At 51.5% G+C, this 14,404-nt stretch overlaps 2 protein-coding genes across 15 annotated transcripts in view; one reads left to right on the top strand and one right to left on the bottom strand.

Moving 5' to 3' along the window:
• The window catches only part of DOCK6 (dedicator of cytokinesis 6), a 51,386-nt gene that overhangs the window by 29,097 nt on the left and 7,885 nt on the right, over positions 1–14,404 (bottom strand). For 7 of the 13 annotated variants that reach the window (XM_053583211.1, XM_053583213.1, XM_053583209.1 and 4 more), the window contains exons 2-14: positions 11,474–11,561; positions 10,649–10,824; positions 10,319–10,387; positions 9,635–9,797; positions 8,518–8,730; positions 7,076–7,161; positions 5,635–5,701; positions 5,390–5,539; positions 4,206–4,286; positions 3,958–4,111; positions 3,655–3,782; positions 3,436–3,529; positions 2,896–3,058 (exon numbers count right to left, since the gene is read on the bottom strand). In XM_053583211.1, the coding sequence (XP_053439186.1) occupies positions 2,896–3,058; positions 3,436–3,529; positions 3,655–3,782; positions 3,958–4,111; positions 4,206–4,286; positions 5,390–5,539; positions 5,635–5,701; positions 7,076–7,161; positions 8,518–8,730; positions 9,635–9,797; positions 10,319–10,387; positions 10,649–10,824; positions 11,474–11,561 (1,632 nt within the window). Of the gene's footprint in view, positions 1–2,895; positions 3,059–3,435; positions 3,530–3,654; positions 3,783–3,957; positions 4,112–4,205; positions 4,287–5,389; positions 5,540–5,634; positions 5,702–5,808; positions 6,019–6,111; positions 6,130–7,075; positions 7,162–8,517; positions 8,731–9,634; positions 9,814–10,318; positions 10,388–10,648; positions 10,825–11,473; positions 11,562–14,404 lie in introns of those variants that run through there. The other 6 variants (XM_053583206.1, XM_053583207.1, XM_053583214.1 and 3 more) reach the window with 6 other exon arrangements.
• On the top strand, positions 385–2,884 carry ANGPTL8 (angiopoietin like 8). Of its 2 annotated transcripts, none has more exons than XM_053583322.1 (4): positions 385–1,409; positions 1,593–1,754; positions 2,321–2,416; positions 2,511–2,884. In XM_053583322.1, the coding sequence occupies exons 1-4, from the start codon at positions 1,113–1,115 to the stop codon at positions 2,556–2,558; spliced, it is 603 nt and encodes a 200-aa protein (XP_053439297.1). In that variant the 5' UTR covers positions 385–1,112; the 3' UTR covers positions 2,559–2,884. The 2 variants fall into 2 exon arrangements, with proteins under 2 accessions (XP_053439297.1, XP_053439298.1); XM_053583323.1 differs by having other exon boundaries at positions 1,080–1,409; positions 2,307–2,416.

Genomic DNA, 14,404 nt, shown 5'->3' on the forward strand with positions numbered 1-14,404 from the left:
GCACTCTGGAAAGTTGAGGTGGATGGGTTGTCTGAGCTCAGGAGTTCGAGACCAGCCTGGGCAAGAGTGAGCCCCATCTCTACTAAAAATAGAAAAACTAACCAGTTGTTGTGATAGGTGCCTGTACTCCCAGCTACTCGGGAGGCTGAGGCAAGGGAATCACCTGAACCCAAGAGTTTGAGATTGCTATGAGCTAAGATGCCATGACACTCTACCCAGACAGAGTGAGATTCTGTCTCAAAAAAAAAGTTACTAGTTATGTGGCCTGTCACTCAGGTAGGCAAACTGTGGTAGGGGTTGGGGTCAAATTCCTGCAACTTTATAAAAACCCCAAACCTCCCTCTGGGCCTCTGTGTCCTTATCTGTAAAATGGGGTCATGGGGCCTTCCAGCTGATCATTTGTAACTATGCTAATGATGATAAACAATAATAATAATGACAATCATTGCACCAAACATTTACACGGACCTATCGTGTGCTGGGCCTATACTAAGCCTTCAACAAGAAATAACTCATTTATCTCTCACAGGCAGTGCATCAGGCAGGGAAATTGAGGCACTTGTCCACAGTTATCTGGGGAGTAAAGTCTTAGTTAGCATTCACCTGGGGCATCTGTGGGTCCTTAAGTCAGACTGTATGGCTTTGGGAGAGTCTGCCACCTGCACCCACTCCCCCAGCTGCTGTAAAGGCTGTCAAAGGGCCCCGCACTGCAGGTGTGTGGGACAGGCATGAGAGCAGAGACTAGCACAGCAGGTAACTGGGACCACTCTGGACAAACCAGGTGCTCGTAAAAGCCTCACTATTATTACTATCATTGTTGTGCCTATTCACAGGTGGGGAAACTGAGGCTCAGCACAGTGAGCCTCAGGGTCCTGTAGCAGGGTCCTAGGCCCATACTTTCCCAATGCTCTCCCACCCACAACCGGCCCTGAGCCCCAGGCAGCGTGATCCCAGCGTGGCTCGGCCAGACGTTTGGCCTGATGCAACTGTCGCGCCACTGCCAAGGCTCTTGCACAACATGGGCATCCAGTTGGCTAGTTAACCATTATCCAGGGGTTAATGGGAATGTGGGGGGATAAAAGGAAACACTGGTGGTGCTGTGGCTGCTCACCATGTCAGCACTTGCTCTTTGCCTGCTGTGGACCCTGGCAACAGCAGCCTGGCTTGCTCCCACACCCCCTGTGGGCAGCCTGGAGCCAGCACAGCAAGAGGAGCTGACCCTTCTCTTTCATGGGACCCTGCAGCTGGGCCAGGCTCTCAATGGCGTGTACAGGGCCACAGAGGCACAGCTGATAGAGGCTGGACACAGCCTGGGCCTCTATGGCCACACACTGAGACTCTTAGGTCAGGAAATCAGCCGGGGCAGGGATGCAGCACAGGAACTCCGAGCAAGCCTGTTGGACACACAGGTGGGCACTGTGGCTGGGATGTTGTGGGGTGGGTAAGAGTCTGAAGAGGAGTTAATGTCTAGGGTATGCCCAGGACGGAGTGAGGGTCCTAGGACCTAACACTTTCAGTGATAAAACCAGGCAAGACCTGGACACACCAAGATGACAAGGTCATCCTCCTAACGACTGCTGTTCACTGAGCAGATAGAAGAGTACGCCCTGCAGCTGCACGCAGAGGCCACTGCCCAGGTGTTGGGGGAGGTGGCCCAGGAACAACAGGTGCTGTGGGACAATGTGCGGCGGCTGGAAGGCCAGCTGAGTGGTGCATGGCTGGGCCATTCCCGCCAAGAATTTGAGGCCTTAAAGGTAAATGACTCCTAGTCCTGGGAGCTTGAGACCCTGACTTCTGGCCATAACTTGCTTCTGAACCTTGAGTCCCAGAGACCTCCCAGCCCAACTTGCCATCTTTACGGCCTCTCCCCTGGAGAGTCCCTTCTCGCCTATTCTGGGCAAGACCTATATCCCTGTTTGTCCCTGTCTGTTTCCTCATTTACAAATAAGGGTAAAAAGTGATATCTCAGAGCGGAGCCAAGTACTTGATGAAGATCAAATACTCAGCATGGGGCAGGGTACCCAGTAGGTGCTCAATAAATGCTCACTACTAGAGTAACTGGTAACATTTCTTGAGCATCCAATAAGTACCCAGCACTGTTCTATGCACTTTAATAATTCATGTGAAGAGCATAACAATCCCATTAAGCGAATCCTGTTCTATACCCATTTTACAGATGAGAAAGCCAAGGTCAGAAAGCATCAGTGACTTGCTGGGTCACACAGATGCAATAGGGGGCCCTGGGCAGGATCATAGGATGGGAGGTGAGATGGATCCCAGATGAGGTTTTTAATCTGACCCCACAGGCTCACGCTGACAGGCAGAGCCATGTTGTATGGGCCCTCATGGGCCATGTGCAGCGGCAGAAGCGGGAGATGGCAGAGCAGCAGCACCGGCTGCAAAAGATCCAGGAGAGGTGAGTCTGGCTGAAATCTGGTGTGTGGTGTGGGGGGTGCACAGGGCAGCTGGAAGGGACCCCTCGCTTTGACTAAGCCACGTCTCCTTTCCAGACTCCACACAGCAGCGCTCCCAGCCTGAACCTGTCTGGACGGAACTGAGGACCAGTCACTGAAGGGACACTTCCATGCCCTATGAGGCCCTCCACGGAGGGAGGAAATGCCTGTCCACTGGGGTGGCCAGGGCACTGGGTCGAGCTTCCAGGCACAGAGCAGAGACGGAAGCAGGCAGAGCAAAGGCAGAGGACGTAATCCTGTTGGGGAGGACTGGAGGAAGGACATGAGACACGTACCCCTTCATGCCTACATGTCCTACATTAAATCACAGCAGCGGCATCTCATGCTGGTATCTATGTATCTGAGAATATGGGGGACCATACCTGGCATGATGCCCACAAGCCCCTCATTCCAGCACCCAGCTGGGCCCCAGTATCCATACCTGTAGCTGGTGTGAGGGGCATAGACTTCACGGGCAGGGAACTCCAGAATCTCCTTGGTGGGCCGGGCCCTGGGGTCTGGGTAGGGCTTGATATGCAGCAGCTCGGGGGAGAGGCAGAAGTGGGGATTTTCAGGAGCCGGGGAAATGTCGATCTTGAGCTGGGCTGCACAGAGGGGAGCCAGTTTACACCTACCAGGGCACCCCCGTCCAGGCTGCAGAGTTGGCTACTGATTCCCCTACATTGCCCACTGGGGGATCTGTCCTTCAGGAGCTAGAGGTTGCCCTTGACACCCCTGTCTCTCACTCCCACATTTAATCAGTCCTGCTCTCAGAACCCCATCTCCCAACACCCCCCAGTTAACCCACTGTCTGCCTTATTCATTCTGCTTCTTGTCTATGGCCATTAGAAGACCCAGCCCTGGAGGTCAGGGATTTGTCTGTCACTGTCATCATTGGGTGCCTGGCACAGTTGGTGCTGAGTGCAAGTTTTTCAAGTGACTGTGTGAGAGTAACACCTCATTTATGGGGTATGCCACGCACCAGTCACAGGCCTCAGGCGCCGCAGCAGGGACGATGGGCGCCTCATATCAGCCAAGAACTTGAAAAGGTCTTCATCACTGAGCCGTTCGGCTTCCTGCATGGGACCTACTCTGTGAGCCTGTGCCAAAGGGCCAGGGACCCCAGGGCTGATGCAGTCACAGAAGGGGGAGGAGTCCGTGGCCACCTCTCCTTTCAATCCCCTATCCTAGGGTACAATACCTGCTTAAAGAAGTTTGTGACAGTTAGCGTGGCTGGGCGGAAGCCAGAGAAGCTGCAGGTGTCATCCCTAGTGCTTGCCCGGTCCTGGGGACCCCGACGGCGGCGGTCTGTCCAGGTAGGCCGACGCTCTAGGGGAGACAGTGACAGATACAGAGGGGGACAGAGAGACAGAAACGGGAGACACTTAACAGGAGACTCAGCTGCCGTACCGAGTTCGTCCAACAGAGGGCGCGACTCCTTGCCCCCTTGGCCCCACCTCTGGCCTGTAAGCCCCGCCTCCTTGACCCGTCGGCCCAGTCTCACCGCCTTCTGAGTCTGAGTCCCTGTCCAGATGGCAGGCGCTGCTCACGATGTTAGCCAAGTGCACCGCAGTCCAGGCGAAGGGCATACGATAGCGGCCCAGGCGGGTGCAGAACTGCTCGGCAGCCAGGCGCAGCTTCTCTAACTTCTCTTTGTTCTGCGGGGAGACCCCCGTCCCACCACCGGTTCAGCGTCCCCAGCCTGTAGAGGCCAGCACCTGCCCTGCCTTTGGTCCACCCTCAAACGCTTACTTTGGCGGTGTCCACCTCCTTCATCACCATGTAGGGCTCACAGCATTCGCTGATGTCACCTTGCTGTAGCACCTTCTCTAGCTGAAGGTGAGCGAGCCAAGTGAAGCACTGCCCTCAACCCCCTTCCCCTCCTCACCTCCACCCAGGCTCCTGGATCCCCATATATTCCCATCCTGTGAAGGCTTTGGGTCCAACACCTCCTATGGCTCCCACTGTCCTTGGGATCTAGTGCTAACACTTGGCCTGCCCGGTAGCTACCCCCTCTCCATCCTCAGACCCACCCCCAAGCCCCAAGCCCCCTTTTAGCTGGTGATATTTTGGCTATATTTGCATTTTTCCTTATTGGTGTACATGGAGGCCACTCTTCACATGGCTCTGTGCCACAAGGCCTGGATTCCAATCCTGACTACTCAGGGCCTATGAGATCCTGGGGGCAGGTAGTCCCTTACCAGCTCTGTGCCTCAATTTGCCCGTCTGAAAAATGGTCACAATAGCAACCTCCAACACAGAGCCTGCTGTGAGGACTTTTTTTTTTTAATTTCAACTTCCTTGGTCATTCTTCTTCATTTGAAGTACTTTTTTTGTCTTCTTCTGGAGATGTTCTTGGTTAGTAGAGACAGGGTCTTACTCTGGCTCACTGCTGTTACATACAGGTCTCGAACCTCTGAGCTCAGGCAATCCACCCGCCTCGGCCTCCCACAGCGCTGGGACTACAGGCATGAGCCACCATGCCCGGCCTGCTGTGAGGACTTTTAAAGGCAAGAACCCTATGAAGCATGACCATGAGCAAGGCCTGCCTGTGCATTCTCCATGCATTTCATCATTGTAACCTAATTGAGTGTTTGGGGAAAGGAAACTTGACTTCACTTCTGGAAATAGAAAATCCCAAATGAGTGTGCCAACTAGGTCTGAGAACTGCCTCAAAGTATCTCGCTTGCCTCCTGGCCCCCCTGCCCAGGCTGTTGCATGTCACCAGGATGGCCTATGAGTCACAGCTCAGCTGTCACCTCTCTGGGAAACCCTTCATGATTTCTTCCCACCTCAGAGGACTCTCCCTGCCTAGACCTCCCCTATAACACCCTGATCACCCTTCCTGGTGTCATTGTTTATCTCATTCCATGAAGGCAGGAATCGAACCTGTGGCATTTGCCATTCCCCCTCTCTTGCCCAGCCCCAGTGGGTACCTTGATGACCAGGAAGATGTCAGGTGAGGGGTAGGTCACAGAGAAGATGGCAGAGCGGGCCAGGGTAGAGATGGCGGGGTGGGTACCATGAGCCCGAAGCAGCCCTTTCATGGAGTCCGAGTTTAAGTCAAAGTAGAAGTTCTCTGAGATCTGGGGATAACAGAAGCAGCTGGATCATCACCTTTGGGAAGCCCATAGCCCCCCACAAGGAGGAAGAGGAGTGGCAAGAAGAAAGGGGCTCCTACCTTCTTTTTTTCCCGAATGTCATACAAGGCTAAGATCCCAAAGATGGGTTCAATTTCAATCTCGAACCTGCCAGTAAATGGGGGTGTGGTGTATCTCCCTGACACCCATTCCGTCCACATACCCTACACCCTCTTGAGGTCCAAGATGCAAGAAGGGAGGCATCTGACTCTTACCAAGCTATATGGAACTGACATTTAAGAAATTTAGGAAAAGGTGTGTCCCATTTTGCAAAAGGGGAAACTGAGGCACAGAGTAACACACAGAGCTCCTCCTCCTTGCAATCTTGGCCCTCATTCAGCTGGCATGGAAGCACCTGTTGGTGCAATAATCTTGAAATTATTGAAATTATCATTTCTGGCCTCTCCAGGGCATTCTCTGCTGCTGTTGCCACCTTGGCTGAGTCCCATTCTTACTCACCTGAATTGCCACCATAACTGCCTCTCTTGTCTTACTTTGTTTTGCTGGGCTCCACTTACCATACACTTGCTAAGGAGACATTTTCAGACTGAATAATTGAGCCCTTGCTCCCATAGCACTGAGGACAAAAGGCCACATAGCCTAGCCTGCCTGCCTCTTGGCCTCATTTTGCCCCTCTCCAGAAGGCATGGGTACCCGAACACTTGTTTTGCTACCTTTGCATGTGCTGTTCCTCCCAAATACCCTCCAGCCCCACCCCTAAGTCCTCTCTATCCAGCCAGCTCCACCTCACTTTTGGGTCTTAGCTTCCATGTTTCCCCTCCTGGAAAGCTGTATCCCCACTGCCATCCCTTAAGCCTCCTGAGGGCCCCTAAGCACTTCAGAGTATCTCCCATGCTGGCTCTGTAATAATCACACAGGTCACGTCCTATACCCTGCAGCCACTCTACCAGTGTTTGCTGAATGACTGCGAATGAGCACCCAGAGACAGTTCCCAATCCTTGTGCTTGGAACAAGAGGCCCACTCTGGCCTCAGGCCAGAATGGAACTTCCCTTTCCTGTCCCCATCCAGGCAGAAACATGGGATGGAGAGAGGCAGGGCCAGGTCGGAGTCCAACTCCACATCCTGTTTAGCTCTGTTCCCACGCATTTCTGGCTGATCCCTGGGGGATGATGTGGAGGCGGGGGCTTGGGCAGCCAAACCCAGGGTTACTAACACTGCCACCCCCAATCGAATGTCAGCATCAGGTGAGTGAATGTTAAACTGTGGCCTCTCTAGTCATGTAATCTAAACAGAATGACATCATTACTCTGTGCCTCAGTTTCCCAATTTGTGCCCACTTCACAAGGTTGTGATGGGTTAATGTACATAAAGGGTAGAGAACAGAGCACACAATTGACACGTAAGCATAATGAAAAAGGAAGTCTTATTTTCCCCCCTAAAAGCCTCATAAGTCACAAGGCTGCATATGATAATGTGGTCCCCTCAAGTGGCCAAGGAAAGGGACAGGTCACTACACTCACTTAAGTGACAGACATTTGACCAGGATCCTCTGTCCAAAGTGCTCGTGGGGTGGCTCCAGGTGGCTGCAGCGTTCCACAGTCTCATCCTGCCAAAAGCCAGGGGTGAGGGGAAAAAGCTAGGTCATATCCTCCTGGAAAGGCCTGGAATGCCCAGCCTAAGACCAGCTCTCCCCCAGGCCTGATTAAACATCTTTCAGTCCCCTGCCACTAAGCCTTTGCACATGCTGTTTCTTCTGCCGGGGATACCCTTCTTCTCTCCTCTGCCTTGTCTGGCCAACATCTGCTCATTGCTCAGGTCACAGCTTAGCTGACACTTCTTTCTCTGACCCCTGATGCTTGGACACGTACCTCTTTCAGGTGTTCACAATGCCCTGTTGCAATGGGCCATGTGACTGGGACATGTGAGGGACAATTGCCAGCACCTCATCATGGCATTACACTGTTTAGATTACAATTACCCAGTAGAGGGGTCTCTCCTCCACTAGTGAACTGTAAGGGCAGAGACTAGGTCTTTTTTATTCATGACTGTATCCTTAACGCCAATAACATAGCAGGTACCCAGACATATTAGTCAAAGAAATACAGTTATACAACAGATACTTACTACAAATTGGTTGGATAAACATAGGCATATATAGAAAGCATTTAATAAATGCTGATTGGACATGTACAGTATTATATACTAGGCAGCCAACAAATACTGATTAAATAGGAGTATACAACAAACACTTCATAAGTGGTTAAATAAAAACATAGGAGCATAGAAAAGGTGCCAAATAAAGGTTGGCTGGCTAAATATAAGCATATATGGACCAAATATTGATTAAAGAGAGAACTACACAGCAGGGATATAGGAAGCACTGATTGAATAAATATGGAAATATACAGTTGATGCCCAAGAAATGCTGGTTGGATGAATATAGTAGCATGTAGTATGTGTTTATATAAAAAAGCTACTGAATAAAAATAGTGCATAAGGGCCATGCACGGTGCCTCATGCCTGTAATCCTAGCACTCTAGGAGGCTGAGGCAGGCAGATTGCCTGAGCTTAAGTTTGAGACCAGCCAAAGTGAGACCTTGTTTCTAAAAATAGCTGGGCATTGTAGCGGGCACCTGTAGTCCCAGCTACTTAGGAGGTTGAGACAAGAGAATCACTTAAGCCCAAGAGTTTGAGGTTGCTGTGAGCTGTAATGTCACAGCACTCTACCAGGGGCAACAAAGTATGACTCTGTCTCAAAAAAAAAAAAAAAAGAAAGAAAGTAAAAAAAAAGGGGGGGGGTGTCAAAATAGGTGCCAAATAAATGCTGGTTAGATCAATATAGGCAGATAAACTAGGTGTCCATATATAAAAGCTATTGAATAAACATAGGGCATACAGTAAGCATCCAAGCCGATATATAGGGATACATGTTGGTCGGACTGTTGGGTCCGCGGGAACCCACCTCATCAGGTGCTGGGTAGAGGGTGAGCAGGGCCTGGGGACGGTGCTGCCGGCGCAGGGCTTCATTATGCTGGTCCACGTCCTCGGGGGCTGCCCGCTCCAACAGTGAGGGCAACAGTGAGTCAGCTGCCAAGTTCCTCAGGTCAAAGATACCAGAGGCACCACTGCTTCGAGGGGTGTCATCTGAGGAACCCGAGCAGCGCTGGGAGTCATCCTGACAGTGGAGAACATGCAAGCACTGAGCACCAGCTAGATGCACCTTCGCCTCACTCCAGAGACAGGGAAGCTAAGGGCTGGGGGTAGGATCACCACTATAAGTCACATGAAGGCTTTTCCACAGCTGCTTTCTTTTTTTTTTTTTTTGCAGTTTTTGGCCAGGGCTGGGTTTGAACCTGCCACCTCCGGCATATGGGGCTGGCACCCTACTCCTTTGAGCCACAGGTGCCACCCCACAGCCGCTTTCTTAATGGAAGTGGGGAGCCCCTGTTGAGGAGGCTACTCCTATCTCTCATCCTGAGCTTCACATGGCCCTTGTCTGGCCAATCAGAACACATCTGCCAGCTCCCAAGATTGGCTCCAAAGTATGGACCAAAGAGAGACTTCCATGGGACTTTGCTACTGTCACAGGAGAGGAGGGTGCTTCCTGACCGGCTAGACTCAGATGCGGTGACGACCAGATTGCCCTAGTTCAAATCCCAGCTCAGCTTTGAGACCCTGGATCTCTGCCTGCAATTCTAAGGGCCGCGGTCTCCCCATTTACACCTAAAAGTAATAACCATGAAAACAACAAGAATAGTTCTTACAAGTATTATTGTTGGCATAAACAAATGTTGACAGACAAAATATAGCTTGAACATAGACGCAAAGCCTCTAATAACTTTGCCATGCCTCAGTTTCTTGACCTGTAAAATGGTTGTAATGATTGCCCTGACTCATAAAATGAAAGAAGAGAAGTAGTATAAAGCATTTAGTACATACTAAGCACTCAGTAAGTGTTTATAATTATCACTCTAGCTTTCCATTCATGGAAACAATAAAATTCTTTTAGGGCTCAAGGCTGTTTAGGTCATTTCCTGTCATATTTGCCCAAAAGCTGGGGCTGGAGCCTACACACATACCCCTGCCATGACCCCAGCTGAGGTTTCCCTCATCAAGTCCTCAGGGCCCAACTTCTCATCTCCAGAAGCGTCCTGCTCAAAGACCTGGTGGGTGAGGGCCTTCTGCCGTTCTCGCTGCATCTCCAAGGTGATAGGGCTGTATGTTGCACTCAGATGCTGGTACCTAGCAGGAAGCATGGCTGGGCAGGTAGTTGTGGTGAGGACTCCCAGGAGCTCCCGGTGCACCCCCACACACCTACCAAGGCCTATGTGATGCCTGTAAGGCCATCTGTCCTTGAAGGGAGAGTAGACAGAGAAAGAGTAGGACTGAGGGCGAGGTGCAGTGGCTCATGCCTGTAATCCTAGCACTCTGGGAGGCCGAGACAGGTGGATTACTTGAGCTCAGGAGTTTGAGACCAGTCCGAGCAAGAGGGAGACCCTGTCTCTAAAAATAGCTGGGCATTGTGGCAGGCACCTGTAGTCCCACCTAGTTGGGAGGCTGAGGCAAGAAGATCTCTTGAGCCCAAGTGTTTTAGTTTGCTGTAAGCTATAATGCCACACCACTCTACGGGGGCAAGAAAGTGAGACTCTGTCTTAAAACAAACAAACAAACAAACAAACAAACAATTGGTAGGACTGGCCATAGACAACATCTCAGCTCTTCTGGGCTCAGACCTTCTTGAGCTGCCCGTGAGATAAACCCACCTTCTATGGACAATGACCCAGTCCTCTGTGTACATTTCCACTGCAGCCCTCACCTGGGCATCCAGTCTTCTGTAGCAAAATAAAATCAGGGTAAACAGAGGCAGGGCCTCTGTTAATCATTCCAACAGCCAGTGAGGATGTGAATGTTCTGTCTACTTCAGAGATGGGGAGATGGAAGAACAGAAGGACAACTTTTTCAAAGTCACATAGCCATGCTAGGAGATGAACTTGGGCCTACTGATTTCTAAAGTCTGCCTTGAAGGGGGTATCAATGGAGGGTCACAGAGGCAGGCGGAGTCATGGGTGGAGAGGCTGTGGGGCTGGACCCACCCATCCTTGGGGAACCCAGGCTCTGTGGTCCGACATTCCCGGGGCTGCAGCAGCAGCTCTAAGTCATCAGCTGGAAATTCTACCAGGTCCCTGAGGGGCCCAGGCTCAGCATCTGGTGGTTGGCTCAGCAGCACATCCTCAAAGTCCAAGGGCTCAATGACCTCAGTGAGTGGGACCTGGGTTGGAGCAAAGTGGCTATGACGTTGCTGCCCCAGAGGCTGAGAGTTGGGGGTGGGGAGTGAAGTGGGGGTAGGTACATTTTGGCTTCGGAGGAGGGAGGTGGAAGCTATAGAGGGTGCTGGAGCTGTGGAGGGACCAGGAAGGTCAGTGACTTCAGACTCCCCACCCCCACCTCAGCTTTGCCTGGCCCTCCAGGAAGGAAATCACACCCTAGGGCCTGGTCAGGCAAGAACTAAGGGTGGAAGGAAAGAAATGTTGACTAAGGCCCAGGCAAGAGACAATTCCTAAGGCCCTGTGGGCAAGAGGGCTCCACCCCTCTACTCACTCCCCAAGATCCTTGTCCTCCTCCCCATCCCCTTCTGGGTGGTCCAGGCAGCAGGAGAGGAGACATCAGACAGAAGCCACACCCTCTTGACACACAGGGCTACCCTTAAGCAGCTGCAAGGAGGGTGGCCACAGAAACAGGGACAGGACAATGCTAGGGCCAAGACAGGGCTACCCTCCCTGCCACTGCTGCCTCCATCTGTTTCCCCACAGGACAGGGTAGGGGTACAAGGGGGGTGGGACATAGCCTAGGCAGAAGGGAAGGCCCATCTCTGGCTGCCAGAGGGCAGGGACCTAGAGGGTCATCCCTGAAATACTTACCCCCAGGGAGCTGCTGCCACGCCTGCTGGAATGTGGGGAACCACTGTGTTCCCGGGACACTTGCTTCCGCACCTCTGCAGCCACCGTCCTGGGAAAGACAGGAAAGGGGTTGTTGAGAGTATGAAAACTCAGGCGGCAGGTCCATGGGAATTCAGGCTAAAGAGCCAACAGGTTCACTGCATGGGACGAGAATCCATGCTGTATAAAGGCAGAAACAGGATTTAGGACAGGAGAACTGAGACTTCAGGAACCACAGAAATCAGGCCGCAGGGCCCTAGGCCACACAGCTCACCAGTTCCCCCAAACCTGGGCCTGGGGACCTTCCAACCCCTTCCCCACTGAGCATAGATGGAGGTGCTGCCACCAGATGGGGGTTAAGGGGGTTACAATCTCCCCTTCCCCTGTGGCTGGGCTCCAGGACCTCTGCCCGCCTTGGGGTTCCCTAAACACACCCACTCCTGCCTCCTGGGCCCCATCCAGAATGCCCCTTTCTTTCTTTCTTTTTTTTTAAATTTTACATTTAAATTAATCTCTTTACTGATATAATTAACAGTTCTTGCTCTGGGGCCTTGGACAAATCATTCCCACATATGAGCCTCAGTTTACCCATCTGTAGCTATCCTGCTGATCAGGGAATCAGAGACAAAGCTGTTGTGTCAGAGGCCTGCAGTGCCTTGGAGGCCTTTTAAGCACCCCCAGGAAAAGAAGTTGATGCTGCAGCATTCCTGGGCTACCTGCATGTGAACTGGCCTTCAGTGGTAAGAAGGAGGTGCATGAAAGGGCAAGACTCCCAGGGGAGGGGGTCAGTGCAGGAATTTGAGGCAGAACCAGTGGAAGCAAGGACGGCCCAGGCCCTCAGCTTCTTCAGGTTAACTTGTTAGGAAGGAGAGCGCCAGGCAATCTACCCTACCTCCCACAGAGGGCCACACACATTAGGTACTCAATAAATGGCTTTTTTATTTTAATTTTTAAATAGAATGAGTGACTCCTTCCCTTTCTCCTTCTTGGTTCAACTTGCCCAAATCCAATGAATTAGGGGAAGCCCTAGATCTTTCAGCTGTGTGGCTTTGGGCAGGTAGGCCAAAGCCAGAGGGGGCCTTGGTTCTTCCTAAAATTGAAAAGCTGATTAGCTGGCCTCTTTCCTTCCTGCTTCCCACTTTTCTATGTGCTTGAAAACTTTCATAATAGAAAGGTATGCACCAAAAAGTGTTATGCCATTGCAAACCTAGCAGCCCCTGGGGATGGGGGAAACTGGGGCCACTGGGAGCCTTAGCCCTGGCTGGAGGCCTCCAAATTCAAATCCATGTGGGTCCAACAAAACTTGATTTCCACCTTGCTTCAACATGGGGGCCCCAGTTTAAGACCCCAGCCTCCTTCCTTCTCTGTCCCTGTATTTGCTGGGGTTTTTGTCTGTCGAGCTGCAGTCTTGCTTCTTCTGGCTGAGTGGGTGAGGGAAGAGCTTGTAGGAAATTCAAAGTATGTTAAAAATTAGGATTTTGCCCTCAAATTGCTGAAGTTGGGACTGCCTCCTCTAGAAGGAACCCTGACACCCAGGGGCTGGGGAGTGATTTACAAAAGATGCTAGGACAGAGGACAGGATAAAGCTGCTGTCCTGGTACCAGCTATTCCGAAACTGCTGTCCCGGAGGAGGGAAGAGGAAGAAGGGAGGGCTAGGTCATGTTTACCCTATGGCCTTGGACAGAGGCCCCTGCATTGGGGAAATGTTGCTGCTGGGTCTACACCACCAAGGAGATGGAAGTCCACTATGAGCACAAGTGAGTGCCTGATCCTCTCTTGGCCTTGGGTCTCAGGCTAGTGTCCACCTTATTGAGCTGTTTTGAATGTAGAGCCTGGCACACAGTAAATGCTCAGTTAAGGCTCACTGTCACCACATTGTTCTCAAAGACAATCCTTGGCAGCTGGGATTTCCGGGTCTGTTTCTTTATCTTCCCTAAAGACAGGGTCTTGCTCTGTTGCATTGGCTGGAGTGCAATGGCATCACCACAGCTCAGTGCAGCTTGGAACTCCTGGGCTTAAATGATTCTCCTACCTCAGCCTCCAAAATAGATGAAACTACAGGCATACACCACCACACCTGGCTAGTTTTTTCTAGTTTTTGTAGAGATGGAGTCTCACTACATTGCTCAGGCTGGCCTTGAACTCCTAGCCTCAAGTGATCCTCCCATTTCAATCTCCAGAAGTGTGGGATTATAGGCATGAGCCATAATGCCTGTAAGACACGTGTCCATCTGGCCCTCTTTTTACACCAAAGGTTAGTGAAGCTCAGAAGGAAGTCTGATCCACACAGCCAAAGTCAGCAGGGCCCAGCATCAAACCCTGGTCAGCCAAAGGTCAGTCTGTGATTTTCAGGGCTGTACATTCCATATTGCCCACAACAGGGGGCATCAGAACCTACCCCATCTGTTTACCTCCCTAACCTCTCACCACAGAGATCCCACCCAGTCTGAGGATTTCAACATTGTCTAAACTCTGATGAATCCTTGGACCCATCTTGTGTGACACCTGCCTCCTTTGCATGCCCACATGGGGGTCTTGCAGGCATTTATTTTGTACAGAGTATGAGCACAAACCAGCCTCCCACTATCTTTCCTGTTTTCTCACTAAGGGCAATCTCATCCTTGTAGGATAGTCGTTTTTTTGTTTGTTTTTGAGACAGTCTCACTTTGTAGCCCTCGGTAGAGTGCCGTGGTGTCACAGCTGACAGCAACCTCAAACTCTTGGGCTCAAGCGATTTTCTTGCCTCAGCCTTCCAAGTAGCTGGGACTACAGGCACCTGCCATAACACCTGGCTAGTTTTTCTATTTTCTTTTTTTTTTTTTTTGGTAGAGACAGAGTCTCACTTTATGGCCCTTGGTAGAGTGCCGTGGCCTCACACAGCTCACAGCAACCTCCAACTCCTGGGCTTAAGCG

Source organism: Nycticebus coucang, chromosome 3 (genome assembly GCF_027406575.1).
Source record: "Nycticebus coucang isolate mNycCou1 chromosome 3, mNycCou1.pri, whole genome shotgun sequence".
Lineage (NCBI taxonomy): Eukaryota > Metazoa > Chordata > Mammalia > Primates > Lorisidae > Nycticebus > Nycticebus coucang.

What these genes read in the sequence shown, in the direction of transcription:
- ANGPTL8 (XM_053583322.1), top strand. Translation starts at nt 1,113, where the DNA reads ATGTCAGCACTTGCTCTTTGCCTGCTGTGGACCCTGGCAACAGCAGCC. An exon ending in CAAGCCTGTTGGACACACAG is followed by an intron (nt 1,410 to 1,592) that starts GTGGGCACTGTG and finishes TTCACTGAGCAG; the next exon opens with ATAGAAGAGTACGCCCTGCA. An exon ending in AAGAATTTGAGGCCTTAAAG is followed by an intron (nt 1,755 to 2,320) that starts GTAAATGACTCC and finishes TCACGCTGACAG; the next exon opens with GCAGAGCCATGTTGTATGGG.